At 38.7% G+C, this 21,627-nt stretch overlaps 1 protein-coding gene across 6 annotated transcripts in view; it reads left to right on the top strand.

The window, feature by feature from the left end:
- PPHLN1 (periphilin 1) overlaps positions 1-21,627 on the top strand; it is a 231,614-nt gene that overhangs the window by 138,212 nt on the left and 71,775 nt on the right. For all 6 annotated transcript variants that reach the window (XM_011936084.1, XM_011936086.1, XM_011936083.1 and 3 more), the window contains one exon: positions 18,237-18,448. In XM_011936084.1, the coding sequence (XP_011791474.1) occupies positions 18,237-18,448 (212 nt within the window). The remainder of the gene's footprint in view (positions 1-18,236; positions 18,449-21,627) is intronic.

Raw genomic sequence — 21,627 nt, 5'->3', positions numbered from 1 at the left:
TTAAGTTGTACTTCCCCCTGAAATTGCTTTGTGTGGAGATACTTTGAAACTATGTGATTGTATCATTTCTTGTTCAGCTGCTAGTTTTAGCATCCACTGATGGTTTTGCCCGAGTTAATTATTAATATTATGGACATAGTATTTATGTACCCCCAAATTCATGTTGAAATCTTAGCCCCCCACTGTGATGGTATTAGGAGGTAGGCCTTTTGGGAGGTAAGATTTGATCATAAAGGTGGATTCCTCATGAATGGGATTGGTGCCTTACTGAGAAGAGACATAAGAGCTTGCTCTCCACCATGTGAGGATACAATGAGAAGACAACCATTGTCAAACCAAGAAGAAAGTCCTCACTGGACACCAGATCTGCTCGTACCTTGATCTTGGATTTCCCGGCCCCAGAACTATGAGAAATATAAATAATTTGTTGTTTAAGCCTATGATAATTTGTTACGGCAGTCCAACCCTACTAAAGAAATATGATGGGTTTTAATGGGTGGTTAGCCCATTCTTTCTGTATTTATTATGCTGGCGTTCTATTGTAAGGAAGAACTTTCTCTTCACCTCTTTACCCCCTTAAAACAGACAAAACTTTGTTTATGTATGTATGGACTAACAGATTCCTATTTTATTCAGTGGATTGTAATACATTGCTGTCACTATTTTGAGGCTCAAATTTGGCCAGTGAGAGTCCTTTCAAGGTAGCTTCTGTGGTTGGTTCGTTGGTATTGTTTTTCAAATATTTTCTTGTGATAGAATATATATAACATAATAAAGTATGCCATTTACGTAATTTTTAAGTACACAATTCATGAGCATTAATTCTATTGACAGTGTTGAATAGAATTAATTTAATTTTAGTGGGTACAGAAACCCACATTTGAATTGTTTTCAACTTTTGGCATTGTGAATAAATGCTACAGTGAACATTGGCATACAAATATCTCTTTTGAGTCCGTGTTTTCAGTTTTTTGGGTATATTTGTAAGAGTGGAATTACTGAATCATATAGTAATTCCATGCTTATCTTTTTGAGGAACCACCAAGCCATTTTTCATAGTGGCAGCACCATTTTACTTTCCTGTTAACAATGTAGAAGGTTCCCGGTTGCTCCACATTCTTGCCAGTGCTTGTTATATTCCGTGTGTGTCTGTGTGTCTGTGTGTGTAACCATCCTTGTGAGCATGAAGTCGTATCTCATTGTGGTTTTGATTTGCCTTTTCCTAATGATGACTAGTGATGATGAACATCATTTCTTGTGCTTATTGGTCATTTGTATATCTTTGGAGTAATGTCTGTTTTGAGTTTTTTGATTTTTTTTTTAACTGAGTTTTTTGTCTTTTTGTTGTTGAATTTTAGGAGTATGATATTAAACTATTCCTGATATATGATTTGCAATATTTTCTTCCATTCTGTTAATTGTCTTTTTACTTTATTGATAATGTTCTTTGATGCACGTTTTCAATTTTCATGAAGTCCAATTTATTTTTTTTCTTTTGTTACTCATGCTTTTGGTGTCATATCTAAGAATCCATCACCAAACCAGGGTCATCTGTGTTGTTTTGACATGTCCACATCATTCTTTGGTCACCTCTTTCTGACACAAGATGTTTCAGTCTCTTCTTAGGCTTCTTTGCCTCACTCTAAATACAGGTGTTTCTCCAAGGAACACAGGCTTTCTGTAGTGGAGAGTGATTTTTTGAAGCCAAGAATCTGAACACACAGACACACACAGACTTTTACTTCTGCATTTATTTTTATACAGTGTTTATGTGTATTCATGACTATGAGATCATGGCAATACCTTTTCCTTTATTTCATACTTTTATCTCCTTTTTCCATCTGTGGGAAATCTGGCTCCCAGTTGTTAGGAGAGACAGTCCTCTGTGGGTGTCTTGCACTCCTGCACATCTTGCCGAGATATGCAAGACTCTGTTCACTCATTATTCAGGGTAGTTCTCAGAGATGTGTTTGTAATGAGCAGTCTTGAAGGTCAGAGTAATGTCTCCCTGTTTGTCAAATAGCAGGCTTGCTTATTGCTTGGTGTAAAAATGGTGGGTTCTTTAAGTTCAGTGTTCCTCAGTTGTGACCCATACCCACTGCATGTGCCACATTTATCTAGGCTTATATCACGTTGCCCCAGACGTGGTACCAGAGCGAACTGACACAAACATGCCAATGCTTGTGTTGCTTACCGTGCTATGAGTGATAAAGTTTTTTTTCTGACCCAGAAGTCTGCTAGGATCCAGGAAACAGTAACAGTCTAATTTATAACCTTGTAGGTAAGGTAAAGTCAAATTCCAGACCTGACACCAGTATCATCACTGTGTTTGTTCACACCCCTAAAAGTAGTTATTATTCTGACCACATGAGTCTTCCTTCTTGCTCTCTCCAGCACCTTTTTTAAAATTAATTATTTAAATAAATATATATATGTTTTTTGTAGTTTGCCACCACTGGGTGGGTGTTACAGGGCCACCTTGCTTTCACACCATTTTCCACAGGCCTATTACTGGCAGTGGAACTGTAATGCTCTAGCTGTTTTTTTTTTCACGTTGTTATGTGTTTCATTTGTAGAACATTATATACTTTATAAATCTAGTATACATGTATTAGTGGTTTATATTCAAATGTGTTTTACTAATGGAAGTGTAGAATCATTGGAAGCAACTGGATTAAATAACAGCTAATGGAGGAAAAGAGCATGTGTCAAGTTTTCTGTCATTTTCCCTGCTGCCCACTCCGCACTGCCCTGCCCCACTCTGAAAGTGATCACTTTCATATTTGGGCATGCCTGGTAAGGTTATCTACATTTCAACTGTGTCATCACCTGCTCATCTTGTTTCTGTATTTACACAAGGATTATAATGTCTATTTTTTTCAAGACATGCTAATAGATGAAATTCAGAATATATCAGGATTTATTTCATTTTGTATCAAAGAAACATGCCATACTCTACCAAGAGTTAGTGACTTAGGATGAGGTTGTTTTCAGGTCATTTTCTCCCCTTGTAGTTATGAGATCTTATAATAAACCTTAGTGGTCGGGCACAGTGGCTCACACCTGTAATCCCAGCATTTTGGGAAGCCAAGGTGGGCAGATCATTTGAGGCCAGGAGTGTGAGACCAGCCTGGCCAACATGGCAAAACCCTGTCTCTACTAAAAATACAAAAATTAGCCAGGCATGGTGGCACATGCCTGTAGTCCCAGCTACTTAGGAGACTGAGGCATGAAAATTGCTTGAACCTGGGAAGCGGAGGTTGCAGTGAGCCAAGGTTGCACCACTGCACTCCAGCTTGGGCAATAAGAGTGAAACTCTGTCTCAAAATAAAATAAAATAATAGTGATAAATCTTAGGATGGAACTGATTTAAAGTATTATATAATGTTTAAAAATATGGAACAAGAGTATCATCAAGTGGCCAATATACTTTATTTTTAAATACTAGGGGCTGGGTGTGGTGGCTCACGCCTGTAATCCCAGCACTTTGGGAGGCTGAAGTGGGAGGATAGCTTCAGCCCAGGAGTTCGAGACCAGTCGGGGCAACATAAGGAGACCCCATTTCTACAAAAAAAAAATAAAAAATTAGTTGGGTGTGGTGGCATGCGCTTGGTACCTTTGGAAGCTGATGTGGGTGAATTGCTTGAGCCTGGGAGGTTGAGGTTACAGTGAGCTGTGATCACAGCACTGCACTCCAGCCTGGGTGACAAGAGTGAGAACCTCTCAAAAAATTTTTAAAGGCCAGGCAGGTGGCTCACGCTTGTAATCCAAACACTTTGGGATCCCGAGGCGGGTGCATCACCTGAGGTCAGGAGTTTGAGACCAGCCTGGGTGGCTCACGCTTGTAATCCAAGCACTTTGGGAGCCCGAGGTGGGTGGATCACCTGACGTCAGGAGTTTGAGACCAGCCTGGCCAGCATGGCGAAACCCCATCTCTACTAAAAGTACAAAAATTATCTGGGTGTGGTGGCATGCTCCTGTAATCCCAGCTGCTCGGAAGGCTGAGGCACGAGAATCACTTGAACCTGGGAGGCGGAGGTTGCAGTGAGCCGAGATTGCGCCACTGCACTCCAGCCTGGGCAACAGAGGGAGACTCTGTCTCAAACAATAAAAAAAATAAAAATAAAAAAAGTACTGGGGTACTTTTTCGTATTCACTTATGGAAATTTTTGATTAAGTAGTGTTCAGTATTTTCATACTCACTGATTTTTTTTTTAAAATAGAGTAGATTTTCTGTTTAATTTTACTGTAGCAAGTTTTAGGCAATTTACTGTTTGACAGAGAACGATACTATACAACATCTTTGGTTTAATTAAGTGGTGCAAATGTTTTTTGAGTGGTACAAATGTTTATATGTAGGGCACCATGCTTATATCACCAGCTTACCATCTAGAAAGTAAAATGAATGTACAAGTAGATAACATAATCTGAAATAGGGTGAAGCTGTATAAGTGCTCGAGGAAGACAAAGCAACCCTTATCCTGTGCTGTGGTTTTAGAAAAAGTTCACTGTAGGAGCTTTATCCTATTAGCAGTTACTACTAAGAAAATATTAACTGCTGAGAAATATTAACCAGGTAGGGAGAGGAGGGGTAAGGTAAACTAATGAGATTGTAGTTTATTTTGTGTTCAGTGTAGAGGATGACTTTTAAAGATGACACTGGAGATTGAACAAGAAATTATGAATATCTGAATTGGAGAAGGGGAGTTGGAATGGGGAAAAGGGTTAAATTTGACAGATACTTAGGAAGTAGAAAATTAACAGGCATGCTTGTTGGATGTGGAAATAAGGCAGAGAGAAATATCTGTATTTTTTATTTACTGTGTGTACAGTATATATTGCCATATATAGGAGGAATGGTTTCAAGGGAGGAGTTACATTCAAAATTGAGATTGTCCAGTGAGATGTAGTTAGACAAGACTGATGAACAGGCATGCTTGTTGGATGTGGAAATAAGGCAGAGAGAAATATCTGAATTTTTTATTTACTGTGTGTACAGTATATATTGCCATATATAGGAGGAATGGTTTCAAGGGAGGAGTTACATTCAAAATTGAGATTGTCCAGTGAGATGTAGTTAGACAAGACTGATGAACTATAAAGTCAGAACCCTGGGCAACACCTTTATGATTGCGGTGGAAAATGAAACTTTTGAAACAGTATATTTTGGGAGATTGAGGTCATCAATGATAAAATACTCAGCAGAATTGAAAACACGGTAGAAATTAGAGACCATGAAGCTATAGTGGGACCAACCTGTTTGTTTCTGTGATTTTTCTCTAGTGTGATTTCTTTCTCTTTATGGCAATCCAACTATATATCTGTGAGGAAATCCAAGATTTTGGAATTGATTCAGGCTTTGGATTGGCTAAGATGATACATCAGAATTGCAAGGGCAGAAAAATTGTTGGTATTTATAGAGTGATCCAAATACTGCCCTTTAGGCTGAAAGGGCAATGAATAGAATGGGGTTCATTGATTGCTCAAAAATATAGGAGACTAAGGGCATTTGTAAAGTGGAGATGGAGTTATTGTAGGAGTGAAAAAAACTGAAGGATAAGACATCGTGATTAGAGTGTGAAAATGCAATAAAAATGTAGCTGCAGAACACCCGATAATGAATGGCAGAGTTTAGGATTTACACACATGGCTAAGGAATTGTGAAGAGAGAGGAGATGGTTAACCTACACGAACCTACGTTATTGCACAGATTATGTGAATTTTGAAAGTCATCCACGGTGTGGGTAGGATGTGTGGTAACAATGTGGACTGTGCCATTGTGTTAACTTCTTCAGGGAATTCGGGAAGTTACCAGGAGGTTGGTAATGTGGGGTACAGTAGGGTGGCATGAACTTACATCAGGAATTTTTTGGACTTCTCCCTGTTTTCTTAGGAGATGGAGAATTTAGAGGTTCATATAGCCCAGGCCTTTGAAGTAGGTTTCTCAATGTGTATTTACTACTCAAGAGCTTGATAGAAGGTAGTATTTGTGTTCAAATGCCAGGTCTCAAAGGAAGAAGTTAGAGGGGTTGATTCATAAAGAGGCCGAGGATGTGAAAGCTTTTACAAGATTGACTTAAATTACTGTGTACACAAATATGTTCACTACACATAAAGTTCTTATAATGGTTACAGGTAAACAGCTAACATATTTATCTGTGGTGATAATGCTCCTATTATCCTATGTTACTTATAGAGTTAGAGTAGCTAGGCAGGGAATAGAAATGAATGCCAGATTGGAGCAGCTGCTTCTTGTTATCAGCCGATCTTTGCTATTTGAGTATGTAAGCCCAGCATGGCCTGCTTCAAAAGAAGTCAGAAATCCAGATTTTTAAAATGCGAAATCTCCCCATTTTTTTTTTTGTTCACAGCTAATTAAAAGCAGAGTTTTTACCCCAGAGTTTGCAATCTCTGGGGTAGGGTAACAATCTGAGATTCTGGAATGAAGAGCCTGTAATATAGTTTGACTAATACAGTGGTTCTCAAATCTGGCAGTACTCTAAATCTCTGAATTATGTGGAAGGCTTTTTTTTTTTTTAAATGCTACTGCCTGGGTCTTGCACTTGGAGACCTCATTCAGTTGGTCTTGGGTGAAGCCTGGGCATCAGTATTTTTTAAAAGCTCATCAGTCCAGGCACGGTGGCTTGCACCTGGAATCCCAGCTACTTAGAAGACTCAGGTGGGAGGATTGCCTAAGGCCAGGAGCTTGAGACCAGCCTGGGCAACAGAGTGAGACTCCGTCTTTTAAAAAATAATAAATTAATGAATAAAATAATAAAAAAAGAGGGGGGTTCTCATCAGTTGATTCTAATGTGAAGCTACACTTGAGAACCACTGGTCTAACAAACAGTGCGAAGTGACAAAGTCCAGAAACCATAGGATCATGTTCACAGTTACTTTCTTGGCCATGTTCTCTCAGCTATGGTAACTTTATATCAATGGCAGCAATTCCCTTTGCTTATGTTTCTAAAACTTGTGTCCATAAAAATCACTTAGAAGCTCATTATAAATGAAGATGTTGAGGCTTTATCTCGAGATTCTGATTCAGTGAGTGGAGTCTTGGAATCTGTATTTTTAACAAACCCACAGGGTGATTGTGATGCAAATGGTCTGGAGGCTGGAATTTTGAGAAACACTGGCCTGTATTTTGTCTTCTGATGACTGACACATCTGTATCTTTGGCTTTGGCTTTTCTTCTGAACTCTAGATCTCTGTGTCCAACTGCCTATTAGACATCTTCACCTAGAATCCCACATTTTTTCATTGAAATGCTTGTAGTGACTGCTGCCTATTCTTCACACTCCCTGGGCACATGATTAGACTATATTTCCTAGCCATCCTTGCAGACAGACGTGGTCACATAACCAACCTAGCTCCAGTGGAATGGAATAGGAGCTCTACATGTATTCTTCTACACACATATTCTACCTCTTCTATGTTGCAGGGTAGGCCTTGGAATGGAATGACATCAAACATGTGACCTTCGAAGCCCACATGTTGAAATAATAGAACAGTGGTCACCCTAGGTCCTTGGATAAAATTGCATGGGGCCGTTTCTCACCTTGCTGGGATGCCTAGACTCTTTCGTCGTTGTTAGATAGACTTCTTTTGTCTTTGAATCATTACATTTTTTGGTATTTTTGTTTAGCAATTTAGGCGTATCTTACCTTTATAAGAGGAGGCACTGTTTTAGGTATTAGAGATCAAACTGTGAATAACACAGATAAGATTTCTGTTCTTAAAAAACATGTTCTAGGCTGGCTCACGCCTGTAATTCCAGCACTTTGGGAGGCCGAGGCGGGCGGTCACCTGAGATTGAGAGTTCGAGACCAGCCTGGCCAAGATGGTGAAACCCGGTCTCTACTAAAAATACACAAATTAGCTGGGCATGGTGGCGTGTGCCTGTAATCCCAGCTATTCAGGAAGCTGAGGTAGGAGAATCACTTGAACTGGGGAGGTGGAGGTTGCAGTGAGCTGAGATTGTGCACCTTAGCCTGGGCAACAGAGGGTGACTTCGCCTTAAAAAAACAAAAAAAGTTCTAGTTGGAAGATCTCTTAGTCCATATCTTATGCCTAGAATACTTTTTTGGTTTGTTTGTTCCACTTTTCCTAGAATACTTTTAACTGTAAACATGTGATTTTGTGGAAAGAGCTTTGAACTTGACCACCAAACTTCTAATCTGAACTCAAGCAGAGAGACACATGTTTGATTTTTTGATAGGATAGAAGTGATGGGGAAAATTCCTTGGCTTAAGTCACAGTGCCTGTGCTTTTCTGTTTCATTTAAAATAAAAGATATTTGTGGTTGTACTTCACTTATTCTTAAGCTTGCCTTGCTAATTACCAGGCTGCTTTCTCAAAATAATTCTTGAAATCTTAATTCTTTTTGTAAGTCTCTATTGACTGGAAAGGAAGTAGCCAATATTTTATGTGAATATTTGTGCATATTTGGATGTGGGAAGGAGAGAAAAATGAGGGTCAGAATAAGAAGTAAATGCTTTCCATCTCTGCATTCTTCCCTTCCCTTATATCCCTTTCTCCCATTTTGTTGTATTTTACTCATAACCAGTGAACATGTATCTGCTGACACTGAGGGTTCTGTCACCGCTTACCTGGTTTGACTGATGTGAGGAGCTGGAGTTACCTTGGGATGTGTATAAACAGGAGAATCTGAGCTTCAAAAATCTGCTTTTCAAATAAAGCATCTAAAGTAATCTGCAGTCACACATGGTTCAAGGAACACATTTTGAGAGACTGCCTTATGGGGTATTAGTTCTTCCCTTCCTCCATTCTCCTGATGACTTTGCATCTTTTATATGCCAGGCAGTATAGCTGAAGTGTTTGCAATGTAGCCAAAGACACTGTCCTAACTCTCAGGCTGTGTAGTCTGATAATAAAAAGCATCAGTTTCGTCAAGTGTGTTTTTTGGAGGCCTCATAATCCTGGTTGTATTGTTATTTGTGTTTCTTCAAAGGCCCTTTTTGATTTGCCGTATAAATTCATTGTATTGAATGCGTTGTATCATACATGTTGATACCTTCATCTTCAACATAGCTAGAAACCTATAGTTGGAAGACTTTTGTTGTAAGTTTTCTCTGCATGGTAAATGGACCTTTGTCTTACTTGCAGTTTTTGCCTGGCGATTTATAGAACAGTATTAAAAATATGTCCAGACTTTAGTATACTCTTTCTCTTTTTGGCATGCTTCAGGGTTATGGGTAAAACAACAGAAAAAAAATTCTTAAAATCAAGATGATACTTGCACAAAGAAAATTATACTAGTTGATACTGAATGGTTTTACAGCTAACCGCTAGTACCAGACACTTTTTTTTTTTTGAGACAGAGTCTTAGTCTGTCGCCCAGGCTGGAATGCAGTGGCGCGATCTTGGCTCACGGCAGCTTTCGCCTCCCAGGTTCAAGTGATTCTCTTGCCTCAGCCTCTTGAGTAGTTGGGATTACAGGTGCATAACACCACACCTAGCTTATTTTTGTATTTTTAGTAGAGGTGGGGTTTCACCATGTTGGCCAGGCTGGTCTTGAACTCCTGAACTCAGGTGATCTGCCCTCCTCGGCTCCCAAAGTGCTGGGATTATAGGCGTGAGCCGCCGTGCCTGGGCTTTCTTTTCTTTTCTTCTTCTTCTTTTTTTTTTTTTTTGGAGACAGGGTTTCCCCGTGTTGCTCAGGCTGATCTGTAACTCCTAGGCTCAAGCAATTTGCCTGCCTCAGCCACCCAAAGTGCTGGAATCACAGGCCTGAGCCACCGTGCCCCAGTGAGTTGGCATTTTAAACACAGGTTTTAGAACTTTCCTGAAGGCTGAATGAATATTTTTAAAAATTAAGTGTCTACTTAAGCTTTGTCATGAATAATATGCAACACTTGGGTTTGGCTAGAAATCGCTAGGGATTTAATGGTCCTAAAAAGGGAAATACTACTCTGGCCCATAAATGAGGGTTAAACTTCTAGGGTCCACACAGAGAGAAAATATTAGATAGGACTGCAAATATTATACTTTTCTGACTGTTAGAACATCTTTCTTATCTTCATTAACAAGTTTTTTTCTCTCTCTGTACACATCCGTATATTCACATCTGTAAATATCTGGCTTTTTCTAGGCCTACTTCCACAAGATGTTGCAGAATACTTTTAATTCCTTCTCATTCTTGTCATCACAATTAACTGCTGAACATAGTTTGCACTAGGTTTCAAATGTCAAACATGAGAGTTTCTATCTCTGAGGGAAAAAAGGAGAGATTGTAAAGGAATTCCGGCCGGGCGTGGTGGCTCAAGCCTGTGATCCCAGCACTTTGGGAGGCCGAGGCGGGTGGATCATGAGGTCAGGAGATCGAGACCATCCTGGCTAACACAGTGAAACCCCGTCTCTACTAAAAATACAAAAAATTAGCCGGGCGAGGTGGCGGGCGCGTATAGTCCCAGCTACTCGTGAGGCTGAGGCAGGAAAATGGCGTAAACCCGGGAGGCGGAGCTTGCAGTGAGCTGAGATCCTGCCGCTGCAGTCCAGCCTAGGAGACGGAGCGAGACTCCGTCTCAAAAAAAAAAAAAAAAAAAGTTTTCCACTAATCCATAAATGAGAAGGGCATCTTGATGTTTATTACTGTTTAATTTTCCTTCCAACACTAACAGAGGCACAGAGGCTCATACACAGCTACTATGAATAATGGTGGGTACTCCGTAAATACTCTTAGGTACTAGTGCACATGATGTTAGTTTTACAAAGCAGTTGAGTCCTATTTCTGTTAAATTTTTATCCCCTAGTATAAAAACACAATTTATGATAAATCAAGTAAAAATGAAAAATCAAAGTCTTAGTTTCCTTTCTTCTTTTAAATTAAGGCACCATGGAAAGGTCAAACTAAGCAACCTTATGTCTTACCTTATATTTAAACAAAACCCTTTCCTAGATCTGATTCTTTGGCACAGTAACTGGTTAGAGGATATCATTTGCCTATTTAATAGAGAAAACTTATTTTAACTTTGTTATCTTAAATATTAATGTTTAGTGAGGCGATATTTTTTGTCTTCCATTGAATTATCTTCATATCCTTTGTCTGTTTTTTATTGGTGTGTTCATCTTATTCTTAGTGGTTTTGCTAGCATTCATTAAAAGATTGAAAGTAAATTATTATTATTAGTGATTATTACATTTTTGAAACAGAGTCTCGCTCTGTCACCCCAGGCTGGAGTACAGTGGCACCGATCTTGGCTCCCTGTAACCTCTGCATCCTAGGTTCAAGTGATTCTCCTGCCTCAGCCTTCCGAGCAGCTGGGACTACAGGCGTGCACCACCATGCCTGGCTAATTTTTGTATTTTTAGTAGACACAGGGTTTCACCATGTTGGCCAGGCTGGTATCGAACTCCTGACCTCAAGTGATCCGTCCCGCCTTGGCCTCCCAAAGTGGTAGGATTACATGTGTGAGCCACTGTGCCCAGCCAAAAATAAATCATTAAATATTAATATTTAAGACTGGCATTGATGTTAAAACTTTCTCTTTTAATTGGAAATTTGCTTTAAATCTAGTTCTAATTTTCATCTTAGAGTACTTTCTGTATATAGTTTATACTTGGTATTTTGATACAAAATGGCTCTTCCTGTATACTTAAATTTTTTTTTTTTTTTAAACAGTTGTTTTGGGTGGGTGGCGGGGTCTTTTTCTTCTGTCTTTTCCATCCAAACATTTAACTTTTCAATTTACCTGAATTTATCATGATACATGATTGCTGTCCTCCCCATATTGTCTCAGTTATATAAAATATTTTAAAGCTTGAGAGTCCATGTATTCATGTAAGGTTAAAAATGAGATAACTGTGATGAAAAGACTAAAACCTAAAATTGTAATATAGATACCATTCATGTCAGAATTGCTGTGTCTGGAGAGGTTAGGAAAATGAAGCTCAGGGAGGTTAATTATATTAAGGTCAAAAGGCCATATATAAGTAGATGAATTAATTGTTGGATCTATATCTGCCATTAAGGAGTAATCTGAGATGTGGAACTCTAAGTAAATGTGTTTCTCAAAGTTATTTACTCACAGAACCCCCTTTTATGTTTTGTAGTAGAATGGGAAATACTAATATTTTGTGAATTAGTGTTCTATGCAACATATTTTAAGAAAGGCTTTTCGTCAGATCTCTGGTAGAGAACAAAATATGAACCAGCCAAAACATTTCTATCATTATTTAATTATTTTTTCTTTCCAAAATACAATTAAACTTTTAAAGCACAAAAATTTTAAGATACTGGTAAAAGATGGGGTGAAAAACTCCATACCTTTCTTGATAATCTGTGGGAAATATGAAGCTGTAGGTAGCCTCTTTCTTTAATAAATTGTGCTTGAAAACTTTCAGGAAGTACATAATATGAACCGGCCAAAACATTTCTATCATTATTTAATTATCTTTTCTTTCCAAAATACAGTTAAACTTTTAAAGCACAAAAATTTTAAGATATTGGTAAAAGATGGGGTGAAAAACTCCATACCTTTCTTGATGATCTGTGGGGAATATGAAGCTGTAGGTAGCCTCTTTCTTTAATAAATTGTGCTTGAAAACTTTCAGGAAGTGCATAATTATTTAGATTAGAGGTTGACAAATTACAACCCATAAGCCAAATCTGGTCAGCTGTTTTTGTAATTAAAATTATATTGGAACACAGCCATGCCTATTTGTTTATATGTTATCAGTAGCTGCTATTGTCTGTCAGAGGAATGTTGAGAAGATGTGTTGGGAGACCATATAGCCACAGTGCCTAAAATATTATTTGACTTTTGAAAGAGCAAACATTTTCTGATCCCTAGTTTAGTGAGCTGCATTTTTGCCTACTTTACTTCGTATGTTTTATCTGCATAAAGACTCTTTCACTGAAGTTCTTGGCATTTCATCCTCTGTAAAGTAAGTTCCCTGGGAAGTCATGCTGAAGTCTTTTTCTAGTAGCTTTATTATGGCTTAGTTTTAAACTCTTAACAGACATGCAAGATTCCATAGTTTTGCTTTCCTGAATGACATACAGCTATCAATATAGCAGTTGTATTGGCATGCCTGCCTCTTTCTTGCTGCAAACCTGTTACTGGCTTAATGGAAATTATACCAGGGTACTAGGGTAAATAGACATAACTAATTATCTTTTGAGTGCTGTATGCCAGGCTCTGTTCTAAATTTTTTACATATATTATTTTGTTTATTCCTCACGTCAACTCTGTGAAGTAGGTATTATTATCCCCACTTTATAGTTGAGGAAACTAAAGCATAGGGAAATTAAATAACTTGGTCAAGGTCATCCAGTTCTTAAGGAATGGAATGAGATTCGAAACTTTTCCCCCAACTTACTTGCCTTCTAATTCCTTGATGCTTGAGATGAGTTCGGGCATATTTCTTCTTCCTCATTACTTTCTCCAGGCCTCTTTTTCCACATCATCTTTGAACTTCCTCATTTACATCACCCTGTCTTACTGTATTCTCTGATGAATTTCCAGCAGTCCATTCCTTCTTCCTTGATGATTACAATTTCTGGCTCACAGTCTTCTCTATCCAGTCTGCCTCTGTATCCTGATTTAATGCCACCTTTAACTCGAGTTCTTTCTTGTGTTTTTCAACTGTATATATCCACAGGCATGGTCAGGCCCTACTTTTATCACTGGGAATTGTTTTGCCTCATGAACTCTGAATTTCTGCTTTCTGACTTCTGAGCAATTCACTTATATATAACTCTTACATGTTAGTGAAGAATTCAGTCCTTTTTAACGTTTCGTGTGCATAGGAATCACCTGGAAAACCTTATCCAGAAGCCTGGGTCACACCCCTAGAGATTCTAATTCAGCTGGTGAGGGTTGATGCCCATGAATTTGCATTTCTATCACCTTTCCTGCAAATGCTGAGGCAGGTAGGTCTGTTGAGGTACATTTTGAGAAGGATTGCTCTAATTAATACTTTGCCCCAGAGGATCAGTAAAACTTTCTAATCTGCCTAAAGCCTCCATTCACATTCTTTCTTTCTTTACTTTTTTGATGACTTCTGTAATTACTGAGACAAAGGCCTTCTGATGAGAACTCTGTCGTATTTTATTTTCTTGAAATAAGAGTTTTTCTATTTTCATATTCTTCTCTTCTACTTAGTCCCTTTGTCTCACTTTCTCCAGTTGACTTTTGGCTCCTACCATTAACATTTTTTTGTCTTGGGTTATTAGTTTCCCCTTCTATAGCGAATTGACTTTTTTCTATCAGCCTTCAGTAATATTTCCTCAAAATATCATTCCCTCTCATCTTCCCTCCTTCAGCCTGTTTGGGAAGAAAAGTTATGGCTTTTAACTTATTCACTAGCTATATCTTAATTTATTGCAGTCTGCTTTGGTTTCCAAAATTTTACTGGACTCTTGGACTGACAGATCAAATGATTTCTAGGTGGTTTTGTTTTGTTTTGAGACAGGGTCTCACTCTGTTGCCTAGGCTGGAGTGCAATCAGTCTCCTAGATTCAAGCAGTTCTCCTGACTCAGCCTCCCGAGTAGCTGGGATTACAGGCACACACCACCACGCCCAGCTAATTTTTGTATTTTTAGTAGAGATGGGGTTTCAGCACGTTGGCCAGGCTGGTCTGAAACTCCTGCCCTCAAGTGATCCACCCCGCCTCGGCCTCCCAAAGTGCTGGGATTACAGGTGTGAGCCACTGGTGTGTGTGTTTTTTTGTTTTGTTTGTTTGTTTGTTTGTCTTTTTTTGAGACAGAGTCTTGCTCTGTCACACACACTGGAGTGCAGTGGCACGATCATGGCTCATGGTAGTCTCTCCTGGGCTCAAGTGTTCCTCCCACCTCAGCCCCCTGAATAGCTGGGAGTACCCAGTGGGTGCAACCTCGCTCAGCTATTTTTTAATTTTTTGTAGAGACAGGCTTCTCTGTGTTGCCCATGCTGGTCTTACACTCCTGGGCTCAAGCAGTCCTCCCACCTCTGCCTCCCAAAGTTCTGGGATTGTAAGTGTGAGCCACTGCACCTGGCCAACTCCTAGGTCTTAAATGCACAGTCTCCCCCAGACTTGCTGTATTTGATACTGTCATTTTTCTTTTAAACGTTTTCTACCTTTGCTTTTCACTAACTGCTTTTTTAAGGTCTCACTATTCTAACTACTTCATTTCTTGTTCACATAGTACTTTAATCTGTTACTGCTTTTTCTAAAGTTTGTGATACTTTTCCCCCCATCTAAATCTATGCTGTCCATTATGGGAGCCACTAACTGCATGTACCTTTTGAGTACTTGAAATATCGTCAGGTTAAACTGAAATATTCTGTAAGCATAAAATGCACACTGGATTTTTAATATTTAGGCTGAAAAAGAGAATGTAAAATAGCTTACCAAATTTTTTTTAATGTCAATTACATGTTGGTAATACTTTGGATATATTGGGTTCAGTAAAACAAAATGCTAAAATTAATTTGACTTGTTTCTCTTTACTTTAGATATGACTCCTACTTGTGTGGCTTGGCTATATTTCGGTTAGATAATATTAATCTAAATCTCATATTTTCTTAAGACCTGGATCAGTTTTCCATCTATTTTCAATGTTACCTTTGTAACTTTGTACCAGCCTTCTTAAACATTTGGTACAAGCTACCAGCCTTCTTAAACATTTGGTACAAGCTACCAGCCTTCTTAAACATTTGGTTCTCGCCCCTGTCACCCTACCACCCTTCCCAATATACTTAGCTTCTTCAAAGCAAGAGTAATTCCCCATAGTGCTGTTCATATAGTGGACACTATATACATTATATAATACATACACACACTGAAAAAATGGCTGTTACCACTTTATCAAAAAGGATACTTATGAAAATTGAGGCCTGTTGTGATGTTTTTACTTAAATTGGTGGGGAGTAGGAGAAGGATTGATGTGAAGGGGAGAAGAGATATTCTATTCTGAGCTATTAACATTTGACACTTAACATCCCCCAAGTGTATCCTGCCACCTCAGGCCACTGATAGCTCTGAACTGCTGAGATTTTACTGCCATCTGGTGTCAGATTCGGAAACTGTAGTTCAACATTTTGTCTCTTCATTAGAGGAAGGTAGGCAATCTTTCCTCTGCAGGTGGGCCTACTCTTCTCTATCCTGTAAGCAAGTTACCAATAAGAGTCACTTAACTTCAATGTAGGAAACCTTTATTTTCCTTGTTGGTATACTCTTTCCTTGGCTTCCATGATAAATGCATTCTCCTTTCTAATGTTTCTCTGGCTGTTCTCTCAATCTTCAACAGCCCATTTCTCTCTTCATGGTAGAGTTTTTTAGCCCCACGTTCTAGGCCTGCTATCCTTTTTTCCTTTGCTTTCATCTGCACCAGGCTGCCTATTTACTGCCTATTTACAGATAAATTTATATTGACAGCCAAAAACTTGCTCTGAGGTTTAGACTACTATCTTTAGTTGCTCACCTAGATATTGCACAAACATCTTAAATATAACATGCTCCCATCAAAATCTGGACCTCCCACCTGCATCCTCATTTCTCAAATTTATTTTTCTAATTTCATTAATCTATCGTACCAAAATTATGGGAATCAGCTTGGCATCCCATCTTTCACACTTCATTAGTGAAAACATTAGCTATATCCCATTAAGTCTAGAGGGTATATTCTTGTACATGTAAAATTTGTGACCCCTCGCCTGCTCCTGTCCCATCTAAGCTACCACTGTCTCTTGCCTGGACTAAGTAAAGTTCCTTGTTAGTCTCTCTACATCCATTCTTGACTGCATTCACATGTTTTATGTATATTTTTCTAATGTCAGCCTCTTCTGTTATCCTGAGAGTTCTGCGGTGGTAGGGACTGTGTACATTTGGCTCACCATTGGGTCCCAGCACCTCACACAATTTCCAAAAGCTTTTTGTTTAATAACCATGTCACCACTCTGGCTAACCAGTGCTGTTGGTGTGTCCCTTGTAGTTTTAGTGACTAAGGAATTCTAGTGCTAGAATTAGCACTAGGAATTCTAGTGCTAGAATTCCTTAATGCTCTATTTCAGTATTAGTGTTCTATACCAGTTCATTTACCATAAATGAATTTAAGCTATTTTCTGCTTTTTCCCAGGGAAACTTACTTGTGTCTGAAGGGACAATATATTTGGGATATTAATCAGCTAGTGTTCAAGTGAACTTTAGGACAACAGCCTATTTATATCCTATGGAATGCCAATCAAGATGCTGAAATGACTTTCCAAGCACTTGAAATTGCATGCTATTGGTTTGTCTCTTAGCACTCTTCTCTCTGAAATTTAATATTCTTTAATGTTGCAGTACATTTGTTAAATCATGGATTAAAACCTGTTTGACTCTTAAGTGTTCTTTTAATAGAGGCTCAGTTGATGATGGTTTCATTTAGTAATTTTGATTTGGTTTGACATTTTAAAATGGTTTTGCTTTATAAGGTTTTACTACTAGGGCTTACTTGGTGCTTTGAGTTGATGGTATTTCTCAATTAAAAAAATTAATTTATAAAAGTAGAGGTGATTTATAAAAAGTAGTTATTTAGAGATGGGCAACAATCTATGTACTGAGGATGCAAACTCAGAGAACAAGAATTTAATAGGTATATAGCAGGGTTTCTTGGTGTTGGCATTATTCACATTTTGGACTGAAGAGTTTTTTGGTGTGTAGTGTTGGGGCATGTCCTGGGCACTGTAGGAAATTAGCAGCATTCCTGGTCCCTACCCATCAGTGGAACTCTCCTTGCCTGTTATGATAATCAAAGATACCTGTAGACAATGCCACATTGTCCTGGGGGTGGGTGGGCAAAATTGCATATCCCTTGAAAACCAGGAGTTTCTATACTTAGAAGGGGGTAGCTGGCCATGAAGTGTCTTACTTGGGAAATCGTTGGCGTTTCTAAGCGTTTTTGAGAATGTGGTAGCTGTGTGGTATATTGTTAATGGCAAAGAGAAATGGAAACTATATGACAGTTTTTTTTTTACATTTTAGAATTTGTGCTTGCCTAAAATAAAGTAACTTTTGCACTTAGCCACCTGGTTCTATTTCAAACTGAAAAAGGGTACATTCTCAATCATATTTCACTGATACTGTTTCATTTTGTTAGCTCACTTCAGCAGTTAGGTAATGATAGAAAAAGAGAACCAAGAGTACAATTTAAAGAGTAGCTTATAATCAGAGCTTTTGCTATTGTGCTTTTATATATAGGGTATAGAGTGTAATTAACTTATTCTACGTTTTTTTTTTTTTCCTAAAGGGAAATGAGAGATGGCTTTAGAAGAAAAAGTTTCTACTCTTCCCATTATGCGAGAGAGCGGTCTCCTCATAAAAGGGACAATACTTTTTTCAGAGAATCACCTGTTGGCCGAAAGGATTCTCCACACAGCAGATCTGGTTCCAGTGTCAGTAGCAGAAGCTACTCTCCAGAAAGGAGCAAATCATACTCTTTCCATCAGTCTCAACATAGAAGTATGTATTTTAAGACTTCATTTTTTCTCTCACAGTCTCCTCAGATGAGAATGTACTGAGTCAGATTTCCTTATAGGTGTAAGAGATTTATTTGTTAAACTTTTTATTTTGAAAAATTTCAGACTTACAGAAAAGATGATAGAATAGTATAACAAACACCATACACACACATTTTTTTCAAACTATTTGAAGTGGCATTCTGTATGACACTTTGCCTTTAATTTCTTCAGCATGTAAAAGAGGACTTTTTTTTCCCCCACCGAGTCTTGCTCTGTCTCCCGTGCTGGAGTGCAGTGACATTATCTTGTCTCATTGCAGCCTCCGTCTCCCGGGTTCAAGTGATTCTCCTGCCCCTGAGTAGCTGGGATTACAGGTGTGCGCCACCACACCCGGCTAATTTTTGTGTTTTTAGTAGAAATGGGGTTTTGCCATGTTGGTCAGGCTGGTCTCCAACTCCTGACCTCATGATCTGCCCACCTCTGCCTCCCAGAGTGCTGGGATTACAGGCGTGAGCCACTGCTCCCGGCCAGCCTTGTAAAATTTAGAGTGAAAACCTCCCTTACTCTTTTCCAACCCCCAATTTTATTTTATTTTATTTTTATTTTTATTTTTAATTTGGCATGCCTGAACCTACATGGTATTCTGTACAATCTTAGCTTGTCATGCTGGCTGAGTTGTTAGTATGTGTTTGAATAAATCAATGACAAAACTACTTTTCTAGAGAAAACATTCTTATCTTTGCAGCCTGCGGTGGAACTTGTTCACAAAACATTTTCTTGTGCCTTCTGTGTGCAAGGCACTGTGTTAGTGTTAAACAATGACGTCCCTGTCACTAAAGAACTGGAATATATGTGTATATTTCTCACCAGCTAATGTCAACTTTATCAATATGTTAATATATATAAAATATAACTTTGATACAATAACTGATATGTCATAAATGAGTTGACATGAGCATGTCAAGGTGAGAAAAATTAATTTACACTCTGGGGATGTAAGAACATGTCATAAAGGAGATGACATTGGGCTCAGCCTTATTTCAGATTTCTACAAGTAAAGAAGTGTCTTCTAGTTAGAAGGAATTATGAGCTAAGGTGCAGAAATCAGAAAAGTTCAGGATATTTCCTTTTGAATGTCCTTCTCATTAACTGTCTTTTTTCAAATAATAAGAGTTTTAATTTAACAGCCTTTGCCTCTTACATGAAGAAGGTGATGGAAAACCATTTGGAGTCATCAGATTGTCTTCCCTTGAAGCTGTTGCAAGATTGATGAGTTTAGCAAACATTTATTGTCTACTGTTTGCAGAGATAGATAGAGTGGGGCTTCCCAAAAAGCATATTTTTGGATACAGGCATATTCATGATTATACAAGAGATAAGAAGGTTATTTTAAAGATTTAAAACAAACACAGGCTGGGCACAGCAGCTCATGCCTGTAATCCTTGCACTTTGGGAAGCCAAGGTGGAAGGATTACTCGAGCCCAGGAGTTTGAGACCAGCCGGGGCAAACATAGTGAGACCCCTGTATCTAAAAAAAAGAATTAAACAATTAGCTGGGTATGATGATGTATGCCTGTATTTTCAGCTACTCAGAAGGCTGAGGCGGGAGAATCACTTGAGCCCAGGAGGTTGAGCCTGCAGTAAACTGTGATCATGCCACTGCACTCTAGCCTGGGCAGCAGAACGAGACTATGTCTCTAAAAATAAATAAATAAGTAAATAAATAAGCCACTTACATATATATGCCTGATTGTCCAAAATGTGCTTGGGACAGTTCTAGGTAACTGAAAGTTTTATTGTGGAGATTAATGTTAACAAGTATACAAGTATTTTCTCTTTTGCTTCTATGTACCCCACCCCTACCACAAAAAAAAAACCTTAAGAAGATAATCCGTAAGCCAAGCTTGTCCAACCCCCGACCTGCAGGCCACATGCAGCCCAGGATGGGTTTGGATGCAACCCAACACAAATTAGTAAACTTTCTTAAAGCATGAGGTGTTTTTGTGAATTTTTTTTTTTTTTTAAGCTCACAAGCTACTGTTACTGTTTGTCTTTTATGTGTGGCCCAAGATGATTCTTCTTCCAGCGCACCCCAGGGAAGCCAAAAGATTGGACACCCCTGCTCTAAGCTCTTATGAATGCTCACATGCACAGACATATCCAAAATTAGCCAGATACCATCTAAGACCCTAAAAAAATTTTTATTTATTATTTTATTTTATTATTATTATTATTTTTCCTGAGACGGAGTCTTTTTCTGTCACCCAGGCTGGAGTGCAGTGATGCTATCTCAACTCACTGCAACCTCTGCTTCCCGGGTCAAGCAGTTTTCCTGCCTCAGTCTCGCTAGTAGCTGGGATTACAAGCATGCACCACCAGGCCCAGCTAATTTTGTATTTTAGTAGAGATGGGGTTGCACCATATAGGCCAAGCTGGTCTCGAACTCCTGACCTCAAGTGATCTACCTGCCTCGGCCTCCCAAAGTGCTGGGATTACGGGCGTGAGCCACTGTGCCCTGCCCTTAGGATCTGTTTTTGGGATGTGTATGACTGAAATCCATATCCAATAATGATTTTCATTAAAGAAGAAAGTATCTTTGGAAACTGATTATGAAAACTTTTTAACAAAACATGAGTAAAAGAAGCTTAAAAGAGATTCTTGCTTGACAGCTTGTAATGAAATTATTAAGGGTAGTTATTGGTGAATTAGCTTTATTTTTGTCCTCAAAAACAGAAATTTGCAGGGAGAGCATCTTCTCTCTGTTGACCTGCTTTGGGCCTCTTAGTGGCCAAAACTCTTAAGGTCTTGGGATGAAATGTGGGTGAGCCATAATGTGATGCTCCTGTCTTAGGGTCTCCAATATCCTTCACTCATCCTTTGAGGGCTCATACCTTTAATATTTGGAGTGATTTAAAGATTAAGTTGGTAGACTAAAATGTGGGGTAAATTGAATGAAACAGAGCATATGACTTTGTTAATGCCTGCATCTATCTGTCTCTTTCCTTCTTTCCTTCTTTCCTCCTTTCCTCCCTCCTTCCTTCCTTCCCTCCCTCCCTCCCTCCCTCTCTCTCTCTCTCTCTTTCTTTCTTTCTTTTCTTTTCTTTTCTTTTCTTTCTTTCTTTTTTTCTTTCCCTTCCTTCCTTCCTTCCCTCCTTCCTTCCTTCCTTCCTTCCTTCCTTC

Source organism: Colobus angolensis, unplaced genomic scaffold (assembly GCF_000951035.1).
Source record: "Colobus angolensis palliatus isolate OR3802 unplaced genomic scaffold, Cang.pa_1.0 Scaffold150, whole genome shotgun sequence".
Lineage (NCBI taxonomy): Eukaryota > Metazoa > Chordata > Mammalia > Primates > Cercopithecidae > Colobus > Colobus angolensis.
Note: the sequence above shows the minus strand (reverse complement) of the source record. Positions and strands in the feature narration are given on the sequence as shown.